This window comes from Hyperolius riggenbachi, chromosome 2 (assembly GCF_040937935.1).
Source record: "Hyperolius riggenbachi isolate aHypRig1 chromosome 2, aHypRig1.pri, whole genome shotgun sequence".
Classification (NCBI taxonomy): Eukaryota; Metazoa; Chordata; class Amphibia; order Anura; family Hyperoliidae; genus Hyperolius; species Hyperolius riggenbachi.
The window spans coordinates 82,429,730-82,454,501 of NC_090647.1; the positions used below are offsets into that span (position 1 = coordinate 82,429,730).

Sequence of the window (24,772 nt, forward strand, 5' to 3'; positions counted from 1 at the left end):
CTAAACGCTGAATTCAAGCCTTGCTAACTCCACAAAATGAGTTGAAATTGCTGAGTAAACAAGAAAGCACCTTTCAGAAAGGTATCTGGCACATTGATTGCAAAAGTCTGGCAAAACTTAAGTGAACAAAAGCCAGACCACAGCGCTGGGGTTATTTTCCCAATTTCCTCTTGACAGATATGCTTGAAACACTTAATAACCAAAAACTAAATAAAAAAATGTTAAAAAAAAACTACACACTGACTTAAGCCATACGTTCACTTGCAACTATTTCAAAAATGGCCTAACCAAAAGCATTAAGGATTTTGTGCTTATAGAGTAACTTTCCCGAAAGACAGTAGTAGTAAAATAAATCAATACGTTACAAAGCGAGAAGTTAAAAAATAAAAGATTGATCAAGAAATGATTGATATTCGCAGCGTAATTCGTTCATGTTGCTTGCTTGATTCACAATGAGCCTACAGGGTTATCATCTTTACTATTGGCAGACAAAAAAAACACAGCACCAACTGCCGTTATCTATAAACAGCCCACTAACACTGGCTAAAAGGTTGCTTTTTTAATATAGATATGCACAGAGAGAGATACTGGTTGCTTGGTAATAGCCATTATTTCTCACAATGCAAGGAGGTTCACAGACAGAAACTGTCATGACATCACACTGTGGGAGGGGTTTCAACTCAACATCAACCTTACAGACCCCCCTGATGGACTGGCGTTTTTAGGGAGATCCTAATTTTATTGATACATTCCTGGCCCGGGTAGCTGTTTATCTCCTGTTTCTGAACATTGTGGTGCCCTAAGGAAGACACCTTTTGTCTCACCTATTTTATCAATAGGATGATCATAGCCTATATTAATTAGTTTTGCCGGCACCAATAAATTCATGAGTTACATACAGAAGTTCGAACCGATAAAATGTGCCACGTTATTGGCTGCCCATTCTGGGTCCGCGTTGCCCCTGCCTCTCATGCCTTCACTCTCTTCCTGACCAGCCAGCCATGCACACCAATACGAGCAGGGCAACCCCCCTCTACACATGCAAAGTCCACTGGATTCCCACTGGAGCTCTGAATGGCTATGCTGCCGGGGTTGCAAGCAAGAACTGGATGCATCCAGTAACTCGGCCACACGTAAGTTGCCACGTGTGGCTGTTGCTGCTGGCTATAGGCTGGCTGAGCTGGATGGGGGTTTGACACGTGGTGGTGTCAGTAATGAGGGTGTAGCAGTTGTATACTGAGAGGCGTGCTAATAGGCACACAGGAGGTGGTAGAAGGCTGGAAGTTAGTTACTGCTGTGTATGCCTAGCTATTGTGGTTCACCATGCAATTTGGCCCTGAAGATTGAACTGTACCAGTATCTAGATTATATAATCAGAATGTACTCCTTAAAGAAACAGTCACGGGTTGCATACAATTCTGTTTGACCGCATAGCCTGGCTTGTAGGTTGGGTGTTTAAAATGTTTCAGTAATAATATGGTATGTAATAAGGTTGTGAACCACAGTTTGCAATTTTGTTACCTCCCTTATGAGTTTTTATGTACACACAGAAATGATGTAGCTTCTCAAAATAAACCCATACACAGGTTCTTACCAGACCAAGTTCACTTTACCGGACGAAATTAATTGAAGTCACATAACAAACTTGTTTCGTAATTGTTATGAAGGGTGTGTGGACACTTAAAAAAATTACACCGTTTATGCGTGGGTAGGGTGAAAAAAGTTTGGGGGGGGGGGGGGGGACCCTGCATAAAAACAAAAAACACACAGACACCGGGAGCCCGATGGTGCAGTAAGTCACGACAATAAGAAAAAAGTGTTGTAGAGTCGATGTAATGTACTCACCAACCACTGTAGGCAGATGGAGATCAATAAACCCCACTCCACTCGGGTGACCAGCCAGGCTTGATATGGTCGCTCTCTTGTACAAAAAGTTCTAGATGGTTGCAAAGGTGGTGTTAAGGCCACCCGGCCAAATAGCATTCCGCTCCCGAAGGAGGGTTGGTAACGCAAAGGGGGAAAAAACTAGGGTATGATAAAACTAAGGTAAAAGCAACTAAACTGAAAAAAGTTTGAGGTGGCTTATCTCAATGATGACACGTTCAAATTATTTGTAACGTACTTTTAATGCCAGAAGGAAATCAAACCAGCATAAGTATTGTCAAAAATGTTTTGATTATTTTCTTGATTGCTTATGGTTTAAAAAATGTATCTTTTTGACAAGGTGTAAAAATATAACCTAGGTGAACACTCAGGAGAAAAAAAATTATTCTCTAAGGACCTGGATCTCATAGAGGCTTCCCGATCCTCTCCCGATGTCCTAGTTCCAGTGCTGCCCTTTGTTCAAATTTGCCACCTCCGGGAGCCCTTGGAAAGTTTCGGAAGCACTAGTGTCCCCAAGTTCTTCCGAAGACAGGAGGCTCTGTACTGTGCATGTGCAAGCAAGCAGGAGTGCGCAGTATGCAGCCGCCCGTCTTCTGAAACACTTGAGGACACAAGTGCTTCCGAAAACTTCCAAGGATCCCCAAAGGCACCAGTTGGAGGAATACCTGCAACGGAGGTAACAGCGCTGGAACGAGGACATGGAGACAGGACTATGAAGGCTCTATAGGATCCAGAGCCTTACCTCTCTCTTTCAGTGTTACTTTAGGCTTTTTTCACAGTGGGACGTTAAAGTCCCACGTTACAGCTGCCAGTAACGCAGCCTAACTCACAGCACTGTAAAATCAATGTGCTGTTCACAGTGCACACGGTGCGTTACATTGTAACGCAGCACGTTTAAACAAAGTGCTGCATGCTGTACGTTATGCAGGGCTAAGCCACGTTAGACTGCTTGCACATGCTCAGTAATGTTGGAGGAGGAGGTCTCCCCTCCACCTCTGCGGCCAGCCACATGGCTAATTAATATTCACTGCACTGTGGTGACTCCTGGTGGGACTGTAGTGTTGTCCGGATCATGAACAAATCGTTCATTTGATCCGGATATTTTTTGTGAGTCGAATCATCCGGATCATCACAATGAAAGATTCGGTTCACAGTGGATGTCTGTCTGGAAGACACAGGAACATACAGAATGTACAGTGCAGGGAAAGTCCTGTCCAGCTAGTCATTTCACCCCCAGTCAGCTTCCCTAGTAAAATGATTCAAATGATTCGGTTCAAAGATCCAGATCTTTTCAATGATCCAATTCAAATGATCCGAATCTTTAAGAAGATCCGGACTTCCTATCACTAACCTGGAGCGGCTGCTTTGAGAGCTGCATAATGCAGCTCAATCTGACGTCCAACTTCAACACTACCATGCGTTGCGTTAGGGGCACGTTATGCGACCTTAACTTTCCCTAAAACACAATGGCTTGGTGTGAAAGTAGCCTTAAAGAGGAACTGTAACCAAGGTTTGAACTTCATCCCAATCAGTAACAGATACCCCTTTTCCAAAGAAAAACCTTTAACTTTTCTCAAATAGATCATCAGCGGGGTCTGTGTGGCTGATATTGTGGTGAAACCCCTCCCACAGTGTGATGTCAGGATCTAGGTCCTGACAGTTTTCTGTCTGTGAACCTTGTTGCATTGTGGGAAATAACAGCTGTTTCCAACTGCCAGTATTTTTTTCTGTTCATATGTATATCTATAAAAAAACAAAAACAAAAAAACCAACCTTTTAGCCTATCGCAATGTTAGTGGGTGTGGTTATAAATAATGGCAGTTGGTGCCGTCTATCTTTTTCTTGTCTGCCAGTAGTAAAGATGATTACCTGCAGGCTCATTGTTGATCAAACAACATGAACAAATTACATGGCGAAAAACAATTTCTTGATCTCGCTTCTATTCTACTTCTCACTTTGCAATGTATCGATTTATTTTTTCTCCTTATCGCTAAAGTCCCTCTTTAAGTTAATAATGTTACCTGGACAGATAAATTCCACTTTCTTACCATTGAATGCATTTACTTCACAAACGATCAGTACTGAAGACACAGGATACTAGCGGGGAAGCAAGAAACAATCTTTAATGGATGCTGTGCATTCTCAAAAATATACCAGAAGACAACAACATGGCGGCGTTCAATACCAGGTGCCTGGGGTACACATCATTAGGAAGATGCACCAGTCTGACTTGTCCACATTCCTTTCAAGGTTCCCCATGACACCAGACTCTTTAGCAAGTGTTCCTGTCAACCATCACAGTCAACAGTAAAAAATAAATAAGGCTCACCACCTTAGCTGTCAAGAAAAGGAACAAATCCAAGAGATCTTAAATAAAAAATACAGCAGGAAACATAAAACAAATCAACATCTGGTTACATTGTAGTTTTCCAGCTCAGATTAGCTTATGTTTCTGTTTTGGTCATAATAAAACGTTGCAGTTAAATTTCTCCTCTTTTTTTCTCCCTGATTTTGGCAGTCAAGCGCATATCTGCACTATACATTTTCCTAGCAAACTGTTTTACAAGGTCCAGTATAGGTTTTACAGCCCTAGCTGCAGACATAAGCACTTTTGGAATACAGTGTGGCTTTCTGATGTATTCAGTGTACCTGCAGCAGATGACAGCCTTGCAGGAGAGCGCCAGGTCCAGGAAGCACTGGCGAACTTCAAAAGAAAGCGCGTACTTCAGAGTCTGTCCGTCAATGATCAGAGCCAGGTCGTTTTCCTTTCCAAGCGTGTCTCCCAAGTTGTTACAGTGGTTCGTTAAAGTTTCTCTTGTTGCCTAAAGGGAAAGTACAATTTTTTGGTCATTTTTTTTTCTCCTGAAAGTTTAAGCTCTGATATTTCATCTCTTCTCAAAGGATGACTAAAATATATATTTAACTATTTTATTTGTAAAAAAAATAAAATAAATTTATATAGTCCTGAATTTATTTTATGGCCTGATATGAAGAGAAAAAAACACATACAGGCAGTCCTCGATTACCTACACAGTTCCGGGAGTTTGTTTGTAAAGTTGCCCATCAACGGCACAAATCCGCGTCCAATCAATAGATTCCGACAGCCATGGTAAACGATCAGTCATGCCCATTAACAGGCAAATTTCCACAAGCCAATGCGATCAGATTAATGGCATTGATCTAATTTTTGAAATGTATCCATCAATCTGAATGGATAGCGAAAATATATAGCCATTAATGGGCATAACCAATCGTTTCAAATCGATTACTGCGGCGTTCTGAAATGATTTATTGTCTGCAGAATTATATCATTAACAGGTACCTTAAAGCAGGGGTCCCCAACCACCGGGCCGCCGCCCACTGCCGGTCCGTGGCCAGTTGCCAGCTGGGCCGCGGCGGGTCTGACCTCTCACCCCTCCTCCCCCCGCGGCCGCCGCTCCTGTCATCTTATGAGCTGGTGGCCGCTTCCTGTCACTGATTCCCCGCAGCTGCTGTCCTCCGTATAGCATCTCCTATACAGCAGCGCTTCCTGTGCGGCTGCTGTAAGGAGGGAAGGAGGCGGGGCAGCGGCTTCCTGTAGCAGCGTTCGCCGTTACCATGGGAACCGCTGCCCGCCTCCTTCCCTCCTTACAGCAGCCGTGCGACGCGCTGCTGTAAATAGAAGATGCTGTACGGAGGAGAGCGGCTACGGGAATCTGTGACAGGAAGCGGCCGCCAGCTCCTAAGGTAACAGGAGCTGCGGCCGCGGGGCGGAGGGTGGCCTACACTGGGGCACATGGGGCGCTACACTGGGGCACTATTCTAGCTATACTGGGGTACTATTCTAGCTATACTGGGGCACTATTCTAGCTATACGGGGCACATGGGGCACTATTCTAGCTATACTGGGGCACATGGGGCACTATTCTAGCTATACTGGGGCACTATACTAGCTATACTGGGGCACTATTCTAGCTATACTGGGGCACTATACTAGATATACTGGGGCACATGGGGCACTATACTAGCTATACTGGGGCACTATTCTAGCTATACTGGGGCACTATACTAGCTATACTGGGGCACATGGGGCACTATTCTAGCTATACTGGGGCACATGGGGCACTATTCTAGCTATACTGGGGCACTATTCTAGCTATACTGGGGCACATGGGGCACTGGCACTATTCTAGCTATACTGGGGCACATGGGGCACTATACTAGCTATGCTGGGGCACATGGGGCACTATTCTAGCTATACTGGGGCACTATACTAGCTATACTGGGGCACATGGGGCACTATTCTAGCTATACTGGGGCACTATACTAGCTATACTGGGGCACATGGGGCACTATACTAGCCATACTGGGGCACATGGGGCACTATTCTAGCTATACTGGGGCACATGGGGCACTATTCTAGCTATACTGGGGCACTATACTAGCTATACTGGGGCACACTGGGCACTATATTAGCTATACTGGGGCACATGGGGCACTATTCTAGCTATACTGAGGCACATGGGGCACTATTCTAGCTATACTGGGGCACACTGGGCACTATATTAGCTATACTGGGGCACATGGGGCACTATTCTAGCTATACTGAGGCACATGGGGCACTATTCTAGCTATACTGGGGCACACTGGGCACTATATTAGCTATACTGGGGCACATGGGGCACTATTCTAGCTATACTGGGGCACATGGGGCACTATTCTAGCTATACTGGGGCACACTGGGCACTATATTATCTATACTGGGGCACATGGGGCACTATTCTAGCTATACTGGGGCACATGGGGCACTATTCTAGCTATACTGGGGCACATGGGGCACTATTCTAGCTATACTGGGGCACACTGGGCACTATATTAGCTATACTGGGTCTCTATACTAGCTCCCTATACTGGGGCAACTGTGCTTGCTGTGCCGCCGCGAATATCCCCCCCCCCCCCCAACCCCCGCGGGCCCCAGAGAAAATTTTGGACGGTTACCGGTCCCTGGCCCGAAAAAGGTTGGGGACCCCAGCCTTAAAGGGAACCTCAACTGAGAGGGATATGGATGTTTCCTTCTAAACAAAACTAGTTGCTCTGCAGTCCTGCTGATCTCTTTAGCTGCAGCAGAGGCTGAATCACACACCTGAAACAAGCATGCAGCTAATCCAGTCTGACTTCTGTCAGAGCACCTAATATGGATGCTTGTTGAGGGGCTGTAGCTAAAAGTATTAGAGACACAGGATCAGCAGGGCTGCCAGGCAACTGGTATTATTTTAAAAGGAGAAATCCATATCCTTCTCAGTTTAGGTTTCCTTCAAGTTGAATTTGTTTGTAAGTTGAGTCATGTGTTATACATGGGGTAGCATGGAAAAATAATTACTTTAGGACAACTCTGGATTTGGACATAAAGTGTAAACAATGCATTTTAGCTCTTTTCAATGGTTTATACAATATTGTAACATGTAACTTCAAAAATAAGTAATAAGAAAAAAACAGTAATGCACTGTATATTTTGTACATGAAGACAACTTTGTTTCTATGTCTAAATAATTGTAAAGCAAGTTGCTTCTAAGAGGGGGACTGCCTGAATAGATGGCTTCCATGAACATAGATCGAAGCTGCACAAGTCTTTATGTAATTTAACCACTTAAGGACCAAAAGGCTTAAACCCGCCCTAAAGACCAGGCCATTTTTGCAAAATTGGACACTGCAGCCTTAAGGCCTCACTGCAGGGCCGCACAACACAGCACACAAGTGACCCCCCCCCCTTTTTCTGCCCACCAACACAGCTTTCTGTTGGTGGGCAATGATCTCTCCCAAGATGTTTTATTTTTTTTATATAAATATTTCTGGTTATTTTATTTAATAAATAAACCTATTTTTTTAAAAAATTATTTTACTCATCCCCCTCCCTCCCACAGCCCTCCAATCAGTGTGATCGACTGTCATAGGCTTCAGCCTATGACAGCGGATCGCTTCTGTCTCACCCAGGGGGATTGCAGCGCTGTACAGACTAATCAGACGGCAGCTTCACCATCTAACAGTCTCCTAGCAGCGATCACCGCTGGGAGGCTGATGATGGAGCGGAGCTCCGTCATTCAAGCAGGGATACGCGCGCATCAGCGCACGCAATCTCCTGCAAAACAAGCCCACAGAACCTTACACCGATCGGGGTTAGGCGGCTCTGGGGCTGCCGCCGCGGCCACGCCCATCGGAAAAATGGGTAAAATGAAGATACATCAGAATCTGTAATTGGCATTTCTGACCATCCCTACCCATGAAACTCCCATCTTTCTGCAGGGCGCAGTGTGGGAGGGGGCACCCAACTCAGCTATCATTCCCCTATTGTGTTTGAAGCAAAGAGAAATAAGAAAAGGGGATACATGGCAGTGACTGAAAGCCAGATAACTAGAGAGTAAGGTGTTGGGGGCCCTGGGCCCCTCTTAGTCTAATAGCAATCAGTGTGTGACAGCTGGGTTGGGAGGGAAGGAGGGGCGCAATTTGGTGTCTCAGCCTTAGGTGCTGGAGGACCTTGTCCCGGCTCTGCAGAGCAGTAGCTATTGTTACTCATTTTCGACACCTGGGTAATTGACCATCAGCAGAACTTTGGCACTCCTGTGTTATATTCTTGTAGAAAATTTGTACATTAATTATATTTCATAAGCACAAAAAAAGTCAGCAAGCTGATACATTTGTCTTCAATGTTGAAATGTAGAAAACCAAACTGAAAAGATTTACTTCATAAAAGTAGAGGTTCCCTTTAAAGGAGAAGTGAATTTTCAAAGTTAAGGCTGGTACACACAACCATTCTTAATTGACCAATTTTAATACCTCCATTGAGTTTGAGAGCTTACTTACATTACATTACATTGAAAATCTGTTGGTCTCCTAACTACATTGATGTGGTAAAACTGGGCAATCAAAATGTGATGTGCACCTTTGTTTACTTATCCTACTGAAGACCCAAAACGTAGTATAGAAAGAACTGTAACCTGTACTTAAAAATTAGGTTTTAAAAGGAGAAAGGGGGCGATGGGGCTGTAATGGGGGGGGGGGGTCAGTGGCCTACTAACCCATTCCTCTTACTAGGTGCTGCTGGAACATTGTACGGTACCTGGTGTGGCAGGGGCATTGCTAGGATCCTAAGAGATCCAGGGCAATTTTGGGCACTCCAGCTGAAAAATAGGTGTGGCCATGCACAGGAATGTGGGTGTGGTCATGGGTGGAACCAAATATACGTGTTAACAGTGGTCTGGGTAGGCCTGCCCAGCAAAATGTTGGATGAAGCCATATCTCCATTATTACAAACAAAAAAAAGAATGCAGCATATCACATAAATAGGCAGTGTCTGGCCTGCCGCCAGGCTATCAGGCAGTCCCCCATAGCATTCCCTGACCTTCTAGTGGACCAACTACCATGCTCCCATGGACCTCCCATTGAGGCACCACAACTCCCAGCATGCCCCCAAAGAAGAACCACAGCTGCCTCCATGCCTCCATAAAGGCATCACAGCACCCAGCATGGCATCACAGCACCCAATATGCTCACACAGAGGCACCAAAGCACCCACCATACCCCCCATTGCTGGGTGCTGTAATGCCATGCTGGGTGCTATGGTGCCATGCTGGGTGCCTATTTGGAGCATGCTGGCTACTGTGTGGTGCCATGCCGGATGCCTCTACTCTGCTTGGAGGACATCTGGGGCAGAACTTATTGTAACTGTTACACTGTTAGGTACCATGATACAAAAGAGACTGACACCAGGCAGAATCACAAGGTAATATCCACTGCTGGAGAAGGAAGGGGAGGAGGGGGGGGGGGGGAGGCAGGGGAGTATCTACTGGTTGTTGCCTTGTGATCTTTAGATACAATATTTTAAGATTCAAGGTACGCTATATGTTTTAGTGTAGTCTTTAATGTGGACCTGAAGTCTCGCACGGGACTGAAGAAAAACAGAGAGAAATGCACTCTGTGTGTATTTAGAGAGTTTAGCCCATCTAACTCCCGTTCATCTATGACTAAGCAAAAGTTGCAACTTGATCCCTTAGCTGTGTCAGCTGACTGCCAAGGTAGAGAGCTCATTTGTAAACACAGGATGTTAACACTATGTCTGCTTCTATGAAAGCAGGAAATAGACAAACTGCAGATTTACTGCAGAATTTATATCAGCTGTAACAAAGAAATGTTTTTCTGTAAGGGTTATTATGCTGTTGCGTATCTTTTAGAGCGGAGAGGAAGTTCTGAGTTTAGGTCCGCTTTAACCACTTCTGAACCATGCAGTGTTATAAGATGCCAGAAATGTCCCTGCAGGCAGAAATATAGGAAGACACATAACAACATCTGTGTGGTGCACCCCTGAACACGTAAACACGTAACCTCAAAACACACAAGCCCTGCGTTGCTATTTGTTGTGTTTGACTTGAGCGATTTTCTGTCGTTTCCTGTTATAACAAGTCTAGACCGTAATCATTCCTTCAACATTTCAGCCTTCAAACTCCACCATCCCATCAGCCTGAGTGATAAAGTTTCACATACGTTGGTTTCCTTTTGATCACTGGAAAAGGCTCAGTGCTAATTTTGTTCTGGGTGTTTTCCTTGCGCTGGGAAACTTCTGCCTTCCCGCGTTCTGTGTAAACAGTTTAATTTTGCCGGGCAGTCTCTGTTATGCCACTGTAGCGCACTGTTGTAAATCCACGTAGAAGAGTGTAATTTGTTGACAGGCAAAGTACTGGAATATCCTGGAGGAAAGATCATGTGTGGTCCCAGCTGTGCAGTCAATCTCGCAGATCCAAATCCTACATTCTGGAGATGAATCTAACACTAGGAAGCCCTTGTGAGATGGCGCTGCTCTCTCACCAAACTTGCTTACACATCATTGATTGAAAAACTCCTCGAGAACCGCTAAATACACAATAAAATTACATGTTGGTTTCTGTAAAAATGTATTACATCACTGGAAAGTATGTAGAAAATTCAGGAATTTATCAGATCTTAAATGGAAAGCAATTTTTTAAGATGCTTAACTCATGAGCATCCTGAAAATAAGCTTATAAGGTTCACAGTCAACAAAATCATATTTCCTTTATTACTCCGGTAAGTATAAAATATTGAGGAGAACGCCTGCGCATACCACTAAGGCTGCATCCGAAATGACCACCAGCTCAGTGTGCAGCACCTAAATAGATTCTCTGCACACTTCGCATTCAATTCAGATGCAAATCACATGCAAATCCGCTACTACTCATCATGCAAACAGGAAACTCAGGAGGAGGGGCTGGGAGCAGCTAACCTGACAGTTACATAGGCGTCAATTCACCAGAGGTTACCAACCTATTTATCTCTTGGGAGGTAATTTACCTCCTGTGATATCTCCAAATAGCAATTCTCCAGAAGTATAGGGGAAAATATCGACAGAGAGAAATGCAAGAGATAAATGTGATATAAGTATGAGATAAATAAGTGATAGTTAGTAGTTAGTTTTTCTCCAAATCACAATTCACCAAGGAAGGAAGGGGGTGTGGCCATTCGTTATTTTTTCATCTCTTTATCCCCTGAATGAACCTGGAGATATCGTGGTTCTCACACAGCAACTGCTGCTGTGGAAGATGGAGCCTTTTGAGCTTATTCTGTTAGGCCTGGTGCACACCAAAAACCGCTAGCAGATCCGCAAAATGCTAGCAGATTTTGAAATGCTTTTTCTTATTTTTCTGTAGCGTTTCAGCTAGCATTTTGCGGTTTTGTGAAGCGTTTTTGGTGTAGTAGATTTCATGTATTGTTACAGTAAAGCTGTTACTGAACAGCTACTGTAACGAAAACTGCCTGGCAAACCGCTCTGAAGTGCCGTTTTTCAGAGCGGTTTGCGTTTTTCCTATACTTAACATTGAGGCAGAAATGCCTCCGCAATCCAAAATCTGCAGCAGCCCGGGAGTATGCATTTCTGCAAAACGCCTCCCGCTCTGGTGTGCACCAGCCCATTGAAATACATTACCCAAGCGTATCCGCAGCCGCAAGCGGATCGCAAAACGCAGCCGGACCGCTCTGGTGTGCACTAGGCCTTAGAGCTTGCTGTTATTATGAGGAGACGAAGGCGCAGGAGGAGGGTCTGTTTAATCGCCTCTTGTATTTTTCATGAGAGAACAGTTCGTGATAATTTTACTGAGACAGAGGTAGTGAAGAAGTTCAGACTCACTTGTGATATGATTTATGATATGATCCGGCAGTAAAAGGCAGGAATACTCTGGTCACGTAGTGGTAAAACTCCTCCTCCTACCCACAATGCTTCACTTTCAAGCTTACAGAGAGGAAAAGTATCCCATGTAAATCATTAATACCGATTACCTAACTCTCTGCTTTCTCACACTTTCCTCATGCATATCTCTCCATTATCCCCTGCTATCGAACTTTTTTCTCTCTGTCCTCTCACACTGGTGAATTGACTCCAGAGTGTTAAAATACCTCATGAGATAAACTACCTACCTTTTTTCTCTTAGTAAATCCTCTCTGGTGAATTGACGCCATAGTTACAAAGTTAAAAAAAAAGTTGGGGGAAAGGCTGCGCGTCCCTAAACCCATGTTGCAATTGAATGGTTAATCGCACAGGCATACACCGCCTCTGCCAGACTGAAAAATGCATGCCCTGCATCCTAGACAAGTGCTAACATTTATTAATGTAGGAGGAACTTTAGCTTCCAATATGGTTTGCATGCAAAGTATATTATACTAGGCACTTGTGCCACGGTGAGGCAAACCTCCGGGCAAGTATAAAATATTACCTACAAATAGTATAGGGCTACCGCACTTCACTATCGAGTAGAGATACGCTTGGGGTAAAGCACTTTCTTGTTAGCCTCACGGATTTATTGAGACGGTTTAAGTCTGACATTGACAGTATTTCGTGTGCCTCCGAGGAGTCGGTTGGTTACAGCGAAACACGTGTCAGGCCCTTATTTGGAATGCTGCATGCAAAGCTGCATGTTATTCCTCAATCTGCATGGACTTGAAGAAATCTGTACAAGAATAAATGTGATGTTTGTCTAACTAGCAAATTGATGTTGGCTTCATTCTAAACCACAACTTTGGACTTTTGGTGCAATTGCAGATTCTTTTTGTTATGCATCCTAGCACCTTAGCTGAAAGAAAAAGCTGCCATCTTATTAGATCTATGTTTGAAGAAGTTTTCCAAGATATTTGATATCAAAGACAGTGCAGTGTCTTTTAGGGTTAAGGGTTTGCCTATTCATGGTGCATTGGTTAGACAGCATTCAATTAGCTCTTTTTCCATACAGACCAACCTTTTCTGGTTTGGATGTCTATACCAGATTATTATTCTCATTAATGATGCAGCTTCACTATAAAGCTTAGGACCTGGAACAAACATCCCCCCTTGTTTCTTATTCTTAGTTTGTTGGGATAATTTTAGTCTTGGTTTTCAACCGTTCCATATAAAATCGATAAAAGTTTGAGTACCTTTTTTAAAGAATACAGCTGGTTAAGGTCATCAGCAAGGTTTTAAAAAGGTATACCATTTGGGGGACAATAGATATTTTAATTATATTATTTCTTCCAAACCACAAGTAATATTGCTGCATCCAAACTGAAAGGTCTTCAGTGATATTTTTAAGGCGTCGGTAATGGTTGCATTCTGTGATGTTCCTAGGGTTTGGAGTGATGTAAGTTCCCAGATATTTCAAAGCTTTTGGTGGCCATTTAAAGGGGACGTTACTTTGTGGTCTTTTTTTCTGTGCCTTTGGGAGTAGAATCCCCGGGGCTTCATGTCTTCATAATCTTCCTATCAGAAAGTTGTCTGTATCTTTGGAAGTCTGCTATAAGATTAAGAAGCGCTATATGTGGGTCTGCAAGGAAGTAGAGCATGGCGTCCACATATGCTGCCACTTTATGTTCTGACCGGGAAGTTAGATGCCCCGTATGCAAGAGTTCCCATGTATCCTGCTCAGAAATGGCTCTAATAAAAGTGCAAAGATAGCGGGGGACAGAGGACGACTTTGACGTGTGCCATTTTTAATGTCAATGACTCCGACAGGAAACCGCTAGGCCCCATTTACACTTCAGTTGGTACGCATTTTTTTTTCTTCTCCATAGCAGTGCATTATGAAAAATCTTTCAGTTAAAATGTGTATAGTGTGAACTGAACCATTGGGAAACATGGGCAATACTTCAGTTATAACTGAGAGCAACTGATTAAAGGGGAACTGAAGAGAGAAGTATATGGAGGCTGTCATGTTTATTTCCTTTTAATCAATACCAGTTGCCTGGCAGCCCTGCTAATCCTGTGCCTCTAATACTATTAGCTATAGCCCCTGAACAAGCATGCAGCAGATCAAGTGTTTCAGACTTTAAAGTCAGATCTGACAAGACTAGCTGCATGCTTGTTTCTGGTGTTATTCAGATACTACTGCAGAGAAATAGACCAGCAGGGCTGCCAGGCAACTGGTATTGTTTAAAAGGAAATAAACATGACAGCCTCCATATACCTCTCTCTTCAGTTCCCCTTTAAGTGTAAATGGGGCCTTAGCATTTACCTTTGCGGTTCATATAAAGCATCATAATAAGTGAGTGCATTCTCTCTCCCAATCCTACCTGTATATATAATTGTACAGCAAAGTCCCAGTCAGGGGTGTAACTAGAGGGGAGCAGCACCTGCGATCCCAGGGAGGGGGGCTAGAGCTGTGGGGGCTCCAACTACTAACCTTCCCTTCCCCTGATACAGGGGTCCATCCTTCAGATCAGGTGTTTTTGTGGCTACACTTATTATGGGTGTGAAGATCATGATGATGACCACACTTGTTTTATGACCCTGGTGAGATGGGCTCTAAGGCCATGAAGGGCACCAAGGGGAGGCAAGGGAAGGGGTGTGAACATTTGGGGCCTCCATCAAAGTTTCACTGGGGGGGCTCTTTGAATTGTAGTTACACCACAGGTCCCATTATCCAGAAATCAGGCAAATGGAAGTTTCAACTAACCAGCATGCCTGAGAGGGATAATGGGGACAGAACTTTGGGGGCTTTCAGGTCAGAAACTACTTACCCATCCTCTGGGTACAGACTTCTACACATCCTGTAGCTCCCAGTGGCTTTCCGACATCCATGCATGGCTCCCGGCGTGTCATCTGATCCAATGCGGGTCAGGTGACACGCCGGGAGCCGTACATGGAAGATGCCGGAAAGCCACTGAGAGCTGTAGGATGTGTAGATGACAGCCATCCGGAGGATCGGTAAGCTGCATGCACGGGGGGAGCTTTGTGCTATTTTTGGCTGGTTGCTCAACCAACCGGCAAGCAGGCAATCCCCATCTGGGCCAGACACTAGGGACTTTGCTGTACACCGTTGATAAATCCCGGTTCACCCTGTCCAAATGCCTTTCCTGCATTGGTCAATAGTAGGAGAACGGGATCTCGACCAGTGAATCAAGTTTAGAGCTTAAAAGGTTTAAATAACAATTGCCTTTTAGGCATGTAGGGCCATTAATAGGCTACTATATGTTCACTGAAGAATAAATGTTCATTTCAAAATCATTTCTTACAGTAATCCTGCAGAGGCGACTCCTCACTGTGATGAAGATACCATAACTGCACAGTACTTACGTGGCTCCTCCAATCATTTCTATGAAGTTATAGATAATTTCTTTGACCCCCTGTAACCTTTTACTTCACAATTAGCAGCCATTTTGTTGTTATAAAGACCTGATATGCTCTCTTCATCTCTTCATTCTCATTCAGTGAAACATAACCTCACACTTAATTTCCCAGCAGTTTACTGGAAATGAGCAGAGATCAATTAGATGATGTTATTGTGTGCTTTACAATTAGTCATCACACATATGCTATAGAACTAAAAGCCACAAGCAGACGGCAATCAGCCTTGGTTTGGTGCTTTAAAATATTAAACGTAATAAAATTCTTGTCTCAGATGTCGATGCATGCATGGAACCTTTGTTGCTTTAAGTATTTTTCACATCTAAACTGAATCAGAACTGCAATATCAGTTCAGGAAAGCAATTATAGAACCCCTATTATCAGGGCCGGCACTATCATATGGACAATCTAGGCAATTGCCCCAGGACCCCGAGCCAGCTGCTCTGGAGGGAACCGTGCTCCCCATCTTCATCCATCACTGGCTGCATCTTCTCTGTGACTTGCAGTATACTATTACATATAACATAGAGAGGCGTCCCTGCGAGGATGAAGACAGGAGTGCACAGAGCCCAGGACCACTAGAGGAATGCGTCCACCAGGACAGGTGAGTCACTACTCTGCTGAAGACTCTGTGGCAGCCCCAAGGAGCACAGTTATGGTAGGGAGTCCAGCAACTGGCTTGGAGTCCTGGAGGGGAATGAGGCAGCAACAAAGGTCTCCTAATTTTGCTTTAGAGAAGAAAAAGGATCTGTCGGGGGAGATCCAGGGTCAATTTTGCCCAGGGATCCCATTGTGACCGTTACAAGAATTGACCCATCGGCAAAAAAAGTGACATGTCACGTCATAGCCTAAGCTGTTACTCAATAGGGGTGTGCCAAGCGCTGTCAAGCACCTGTCCAATGTATGGGAGCAGATGATGGGTGGTGAAAGAGGCCTTAGTCTTAACAGTAATAATAATACGGTAATAACAAATTACACACAAAAAAAAATCTGTGCTCAACCTTTCCAGATCCTGCTTTTCTAATTCCATCTTTCTTTCTTGAAGCAGCTTTTGAGGCACACTCAACACACACAACCCACACACACTCAACACACACACAATTTTTGTTACGGAGTCTCTTTAAAGTGATCCTCCGTCCTTGTTGAGCGCAGTCAAGTTATCACTCTGCGCAAGGTACTAAACGAGAGCTCGGTAGTACTTCTGGTACATGGTTGGGGCAAAGTATGAGGAGAGTATGTTTCATCTGTGAAAAAGGTTATCACATCTTTTCCTAATTCGTCCATTGTCATCCCCTTCATATTGTCATTTTTTGCTTTCTTCTCTTCCCAAGTCTTGTACCAGAGTTCTGCTTTCCTACCAAATGTTTCAAAATTGTAAATATCACAGACTTTTTGTTTAGCTCTTTGACTTGGATCTCCAACATATGACATATCTCCAACACTAATATGACATATTTCCAACATATCTCCAACTCTATTATTGCAGGCTGCAATAAGAGTAAAGAGAAGGCTTGTACATTTTCACAGGAAAAAAACTTTCTTCCAGTGATGTGATCAAATAATCTAGACATGGAATACTTAGTGATATTTTCCAAGTGTATTTCAAAAAGATCAGAGAAGGATAATTTTTCTGCAATGTTGAATCCTGTAAAATTATTGGCCCTTGATTGTCCTACGTTTTGCACAAGAAAATAACTATTTAACAGAATAATCAGAGTAAGCAGAAAGGAAGCAAAGTTTATTCCAAGCTGAAGATTTTGTATTTGCATTTGATATGGTTTAGGGTTCTGCAAGTGCACCCCCTGCACCCTGCTAGATACACCCATGGCTATGCTCATTTCCATTCCAGCAACACACCACTGACAGATGATGTGGCGTCATTGTCGATTAGCTAATAAGATCACCACTTTTTGATTACAGGTTCGATAAACTCAAATATGCACCCAATTAAGATTTAATGCTCTATGTATCTGCTTGCATGCTGCATGATAAGGGGGGGGGGGGGTTGTAGGAGATGCCTGGGGGAAATTTAAACACTTTACAATTGCTAAAAAGGAGAGGCAACAGAAGGTTTACCTCTCCTGATGAACATGACAACTTTTTTGGACTACTAGATTTATTGCACAATTAGACAACGCATTTCGCAGGTGTCTCCCACTTCTTCAGGTCAATAACTAAAAAAGGCCAAGTGGCTGAGGTGAAAGGGTGAAAGCACCTCATCGGCTGCAGTAGAGTAGAAATCCAAAAAGTGCACGTACCCTTTATGAACTACATCTAACTGATTGGTGTACTGGTAATCCACACTATTGGCCCCTGGTTGTTTCTCTTTATATTTTCTTGGTGCCTGGATCTCCTGGTACCCTTCTCTCTCAAGCGTGGAGACCAATTCTAAAGAGGAAATTGTGTAGCTATTGCACTAGCATAATGCAAAATATTAGTACTTTTTGTGTCCCTGTCTGTGTTACAAGTTGCTGTATGCATGTATTTTGTGAATATATAAGGGGTTAATACTGATGTTTGTTCACCAGTTTGTGATAAATTAATACATAGTTTTGAACGGCCCAAATTTAAGGCCCATGTACAGCTACTATTTGTGGTGAGAAGCAATGATCATCAGTTACTCTATTTAATAGAAGGTATATACAAAATGCAATCAAATCACTGATCGCCACCATAATAAATCTGATCAGCTTTTTTAAAATTCGGGATTTCAAAAGTGTCAATCAGATTTTAAAAGAACAGAACAAAAACAGAGTGTTATTTTCCCTTTTTCCTTCTATAAATACAGTGTGACCTTTAAACATTTAAATTAAGCATGAACTCGGGTCCTAAAAATAAAACATAATTGTTGCAGCCCGACCACTACCTGCTTAAATTCCGCTCTTGTTGATTCCTGCCGACCCCCCATTTCTGATATATTTCAAGGATTTTAAAGTACCAGCAGGCCCAAACTCAAGGTGATCCGCCCACCTCTGCACCAATGCAGAGGCCAGAGTGCAGCCAAACAGGAAGAGGGTGGGGCCTCACAAAGGCTTCAAATCCCTCCTAATAAAAGGGAAGTACAGAATGCATGTAAAGCAGCTTGGAGCCTAATTTCAGGTCTACTTTAAAGAAAATCTTAAAGTGAACCTCCCGACTAAAAATCTACTCAGCAGCACTAACAAGGCTTGGTGTTTAAGTTTCACAGCATCAGAACTTTGTTTTGTTCTTACCCAAGCCTCATTTTTAGCTGCACAGAAGCTAAGCTCCACCCCATCAAAGAAATCTGCCAAGGCTCTTTTCCCCTGATGCTTTGCAAAGCATGATGGGATTTCTGATGTCATTGTTCTTGTTGCCTAGCATGCGCAGCTGAGTGGGGTGATCAGGACACAGGACAGTTGGAACTGTGTCTAACGCTCCCTGTCACCTCCTTTCAACCAAAAAGATGGCTGCCCCCATGAGATCACAAACACTTGCCTGTTTTAAAACAGGGTGGGTAAGAGATTGTTACCTATCTATCTTAATTACAGTAACATAACTAATGTAACTTAAAGAGAACCCGAGGTGGCATTGTATTACGTTAGTGGGGCACAGAGGCTGGTTGGTCACACTAACACCAGCCTCTGTTGCCCCATCGTGTGTCTCAAAGACCCTCCTGCTCGCCGCTATACCCCCGCAGTGCTGGCGACATGCAGCGTGTCGCCAGCACAATGTTTACTCTAGCGCTGTCTGTCAGCGCCGCTCCGCCGCCTCCTCCGCATCGCCGCTACCCGCCCTCGTCCCTTCCCTCCCGCTGATTGGAGGGAAGGGACGAGGGCGGGTAGCGGCGATGCGGAGGAGGCGGGGGAGCGGCGCTGACAGACAGCGCTAGAGTAAACATTGCAGCGTGTCGCCAGCATTGCGGGGAGTATAGCGGCGAGCAGGGGGGTCTTTGAGACACACGATGGGGCAACAGAGGCTGGTGTTAGTGTGCCCAACCAGCCTCTGTGCCCCACTAACGTAATACAATGCCACCTCGGGTTCTCTTTAATGACAGTATGTTTGTTTAGGCTGAAGTTCCTCTTTAAAGTGAACCTCGGGACTAAAAATCTACTCAGCAGAACTGAAAAGCCTTTAACAGTTTCACAGCATCAGAACTTTGTTTTTCTTACCAAAGCATCATTTTTTGCTGTATTTTTATCTAAGCTCCACCCATCAAAGAAAAAAAGCCCGGGCTTTTTCCCCTGATGCTGTGCAGAGCATGATGGGATTTGCTATGTTGTTATTCACATTGCTTAGTAACTGGGAGGGGTGATCAGGACACAGGACAGTTGGAACTGTGTATCATACTCCCTGTCACCTCATTACAACCAAAAAGATGGCTGCCATCATGAAATCAAATATTTGCCTGTTCTTTTAAAACAGGGTGGGTAAGAGATTATATTACCTATCTTTTTTAAATAACATAAGTAATGTAACTTAATGAAAGTATGTTTGTTTAGGCTGAAGTTCCTCTTTAAGTAAAAAAAAAAAAAAGGAAAAAAAAAATCAGTTTAACTTACCTGGGACTTCTTGCAGCCCCCTGGAGTCATCCTGTGCCCGCGCCATCCGTCAAAGTCCCTGCAAGCAGCACCGACCCCTACAAATCTGGTTGGCCATGCACAATCTGATTGCCCTCCCATTGCCGGCAACATTTTGCGCATTCACAGTATGGGAAAATCACTACTGTGCATGCACAGAATGCTCCCGGCATTGAGAGTGCAATCAGGGTGTGCACAGCTCGAGGTCGCACATGCACAGTAGCGTTCGACCTTCCACAACCAGCCAACTTCTTGTTGGTCGCCGATGCCTGCTGGAGGGTCTAAAAAAGGACGTTGCGTGCAGAGGATGACTCCAGGGGGCTGCAAGAAGCCCCAGGTAAGTTAAACTGATTTTTGTTTTTCTTAAATAACCCTTTAATCCAGTTACCCTCCCACCCCCAATCAGATAATAGATAATGATTAACACATATTAATCAAAAGCCTTCGCCAATCACAGCAGTTACTTAGGTCACGGCCTGTGCAGGATAAGCATTACTATAGTCTTGCCATTAATCAGACAGAAATGTCCCATCATAAAATGCAGATAGGTTTTCAGAAAAAAAGGAAAACAATCTTTTTCAGAAAGAAGAAAAACAGTATTGCGTTCCCACTCCTCTAATAGCTACACATTTGGAAGAATGCTGTTCATCATGTTATAGCCGTCAGACGCTGGAGCGGGCCTAGGTGCAGCAGGAGTCCCACTGGCACTCAGTGGTTTCAGGCTGAACCTTTGCTCTCTATAAAAAGGTACAAAACTGCCATCCAGACAGCCTTCCAAGCAGGCTCATGTGCTTCAAGAGCTCCCTGGGAGAGTCAGGTTCCATGAACACAACTGCTGGCTTTTCTGAGGGAAGCCGTGTGCGCACACAAGTTCACTTTCAAGCAATACCGGCACAGACAACGAGTTATACTAGGTGTCAAGTTTAGGGAATCAGCTATGTAACTACTGGCAGAGATCCCAGTTTAAGAAATGGAAATACAGTTATTAATATACAGAGTATTTAAGAATATGTTGTATTTTGGTACAGTTAACTTGGTGCAATGTAGTTTAATGCAGGAAGCAGACATTGAAAACTTAAAGCGGACCTGAACTCAGAACTTCCAATCTGCTCTAAAAGACAAGCAACAACATAATAATCTTTACAGATTTACAGAATCCTTTTCCCATGAGAAATCTTTACCTTTTCTCGCATAGATCATCAGGGGAGTCTGTATGGCTGATATTGTGGTGAAACCCCTACCACAGTGTGATGTCAGGACCTAGGTACTAACAGTTTCCTGTCTGTGAGCCTTGTTGCATTGTGGGAAATAACAGTTTTTTCCAACTGCCAAGCAACCAGCATCTCCCTGTAATGATCCGCTCAGCTGTCTGCACAGGCAGACAGCTGTTTGACCATTCCTTAAGTCTGAGGGCTGCAGGTCTCTGGAAAAGAGACCTGTCTTCACTTTGCAAGTTTCAGACTTGCTCTGCTACTGAGGAATTTGCATACACTTGTCATGCAAATTGCCTAGCTGCCTCCTTTGATGGCTTGCAGTATAAATACCTTGTGCTCCCAGAATTCCTTGCTGGTCATGATGGTTTGTTCCTGGTAACACCTGGAGTGTCAGCCTTTGCTATTGTTTGCTAAGATTATCTTAGAGTAATTCCTTGGGACTGCACTAGGCAGCCCTTCTAGTGCAGTCAGGTTGTATTATCTGTTTTGTCTGTGCGATTGCACGGTCGCCATCGGTTGGCGATAGTGAATCATTCTATCTTGCGATTATCTTGTCGCCAGCGGCGGTCGACAGGAAATCGTTCTGTCTGTTTGGATCGCACTTGCCCTAACGGTAGTGGCGGTGGTTCTTTCTGTATTCTGCCTTAGGGGTGCTAGCCAGAGCAGCGGTTGCTACTGGTAGCCCCATTTGTTTGTCTGTCTGGATCGCATCCGCTTTAGCGGTGGTAGCGGTGGATCCTTCTGTACTCTGTCTGGGAGTGTAGGCCAGAGCTGCGGTTGCTACTGGCCACTCCTTCTGTCTGTCTTGTCTGTCTTGATACGAACGCTTGCTGTAGGCTCGGTGAGGTAACCGTTTAGCAAGCGTTCGCGTTCTCTATTTCGTGTTTGCGTTACATTGGTTAGTTAGGGTGGCACGCTTATCACTGGGCGCCTAACGCGCGGTGATTGTGTCTTAAACGCGTTCGCTGTTGCGAATGAGTGCGGTGTTCGCGTTTAGCTAGCGTTTGTTATTTTCCTTGATATTCTGATCATTGTTTATTGCTGTGTCTTTCTTGCTACACTTCTGCTCTGTCTTATTCAGTCTTGTGTCGCGGTTAGCAATCGTCATCTCTTGCGATTGCGTTCTCACTTGGTTTCCGCTGTTGTGTGTTCACTGTCGCTGGGTGGAGACCAGATTGGTGGACATACATACATTCCATCTCTGTGCTTATTCTGTCTTGTGTCGCTGTTAGCAATCGCCATCTCTTGCGATTGCTTTCCCACTTGTTCTTCACTGTTGTGTATTCACCGTCGCTGGGTGGCGACTAGATTGGTGGACACACATACATTCTGTCTCTGTGCTCTCTCTAAGGGCTATCTTGCCCTGCATTGCTTTCCCTCGTACAATTCCTATCTGGCATCTGTGGCAGTACAGAGGGGTTGTTACTCTGTTCTCCACAGCTCCATCTGCCGGCAGGAATTCCCCTCTACAGGTGCATTGCACCGCAGCTGGGTTCTCCCTAATTATACACTTGTGGAGGATTTCCGTAGTGTCAGCGCGCGTCCTGTGCGCTGACCACGGAAATAATTCCACAATCGTTACAGTATGACCAGCCAAACAGAAATTCCCAGTGTAGAGGGAATTTCCGATTTGTACAATTTTGTCGAATATGGTTCTTGTATCTTCAAGAGGTTTAAGATACTGAACTTAGAAACCAGAGATGACTTTATATCAGAGTGTTCCATATTCTTGGCAAATCCTGAATTCCAGGCCACCAAAATTTCCACTTGGAGTGCTCAGATTGCTTACAATCTTCTCCAAGGAGATCTGTTTGTGTGGGCTGCTGAGTATGCCAGACACAAGAATCTGAGACATAACCCTCGCAGATTCTTTGCTCACTTGTTTTCTCGTAAGCTTGGAATTCCCATGCTATGCTATTTCTATGAGTTTTTTCCTGCAGTGCAAGATGCTGATCAGATTGGTTTATGCAACACCTCTCAGTCATTACCATATGCTAATGAGTTGCTGCTTGTAGCCCAGTCTGTTGATTCAGTAATTCCCTGTAGATTTATTCAGCTCCAAGGTTCTTTCTCATCTGATCAGCTGCAATCCAATGCTGTGGGGATGAATAGGAAAAAGTCTAGAAAGGCTTCTCAGTTAAAAAAAATTCCTTGCCCATAGCAACCACTAATAAAGAAATTATTTCTGTAAAGTCTGAAATGTGGAAAACACTTGAATATGATGAATCCAGAGAGACTTCTCAGTCTCAGGGTTTGTTGCCCCAAGCAAAAGCATATGTGGATCCTATGACGGGCAGGATTATACATTATATTAAAGCTGTAAGAAAGTCTATGCTTGTTTCTGATCCCAACCCGTATGAATGTTTCTTTGATACAGGGTTGTTTGAGCCTCCGCTCGCTCCATGGGAGATTGGGGCTTTGATGGAGGAGTTTGAGTTTGATTGGAAGGCGTGTTGTGATTTTTACATCGCAAAAAGCGAAGTGATTCTTAATGATTGTATTGAATCTGTGTACGATTTGATTGGATCTGATGAGTGTGACGAATGTTTTGTGGATCTGCTGATTTGTGTGTGGCAGACGATTTTGGATGAATTGCACACACACCAACCAATTGACTCCAATAAAGCGACACCGTTGTCTGATGATTGTTCTTGCCTTTCTGGGGTAAAGCAAGTGAGTTTAGACAATGTGCGATCTGAAATGAATGGGTGTACTACTGTGGTGGACACCAGTGTGAATTCTGAAAGATTTTCTCCTGCTTGTGTGGAGTTTGAATCTGCGCGATCTGATGTCTGTTTCTCAGATGATCCTGCTATGGGAAAAATTCCTAAACCATGCAACCTCAAGAGTAATATTGATATGACTAATAAAGTTTCTCCTGTTGTTGTCACAACTTCTTCTGCAAATAAATCTATGTCTCACTCTGTTCACACCTGTAAAGGCACGTTGCCTGATGACAGTTGCTCCAGTGTTTCTGTCCTGAACACTTTGCGGTCTGATCCACAGATTGCGGAGGTTTGCGCTTTGGAAGCGTCAGTTTCACAACCTAAAGCGATCTTGGATTCGCAAATTTTGCTTTCTGACTCCTCGGATTCGACATTGTTAGCCGAGTCTAAGGGTGAGACAGCGCTTTGGTTTTGCAAATCTGATACAGGGGGATCTTTGTCTTGTCCAAAGAAAGTCTATGTGAGCCTGCCCTGTACCATGAATAAAACCATGATGTTCACTCGCACTGACATTTGTGAGTCCCTTTCTTGCTCTGAAGATAGTACTGACTCTCCACCCTGTGCTCTGGATGAGTCAATATTGCCTTGCATAAAATCTCCTGCAGTGACCTTAGAGGCTCGTCTAGGTATTGCTACTATTCTCAACTGTTTTTCTGCTATTTTGGAATTCTGCGGCAGTGAGATTAGAGTTAGAGAGTCAGTGTGTGTTCCAGTAAATATTCCTGTTCATGAAGATAAAATTCAGTCTCAGCGGATTGTAGAACCATCCCTGGGACATTT

General features: G+C 44.1%; 1 protein-coding gene across 9 annotated transcripts in view; it reads right to left on the reverse strand.

The window, feature by feature from the left end:
• Positions 1-24,772, reverse strand: part of ATP8A2 (ATPase phospholipid transporting 8A2) — a 970,290-nt gene that overhangs the window by 578,970 nt on the left and 366,548 nt on the right. For all 9 annotated transcript variants that reach the window (XM_068266975.1, XM_068266976.1, XM_068266977.1 and 6 more), the window contains one exon: positions 4,534-4,706. In XM_068266975.1, the coding sequence (XP_068123076.1) occupies positions 4,534-4,706 (173 nt within the window). The remainder of the gene's footprint in view (positions 1-4,533; positions 4,707-24,772) is intronic.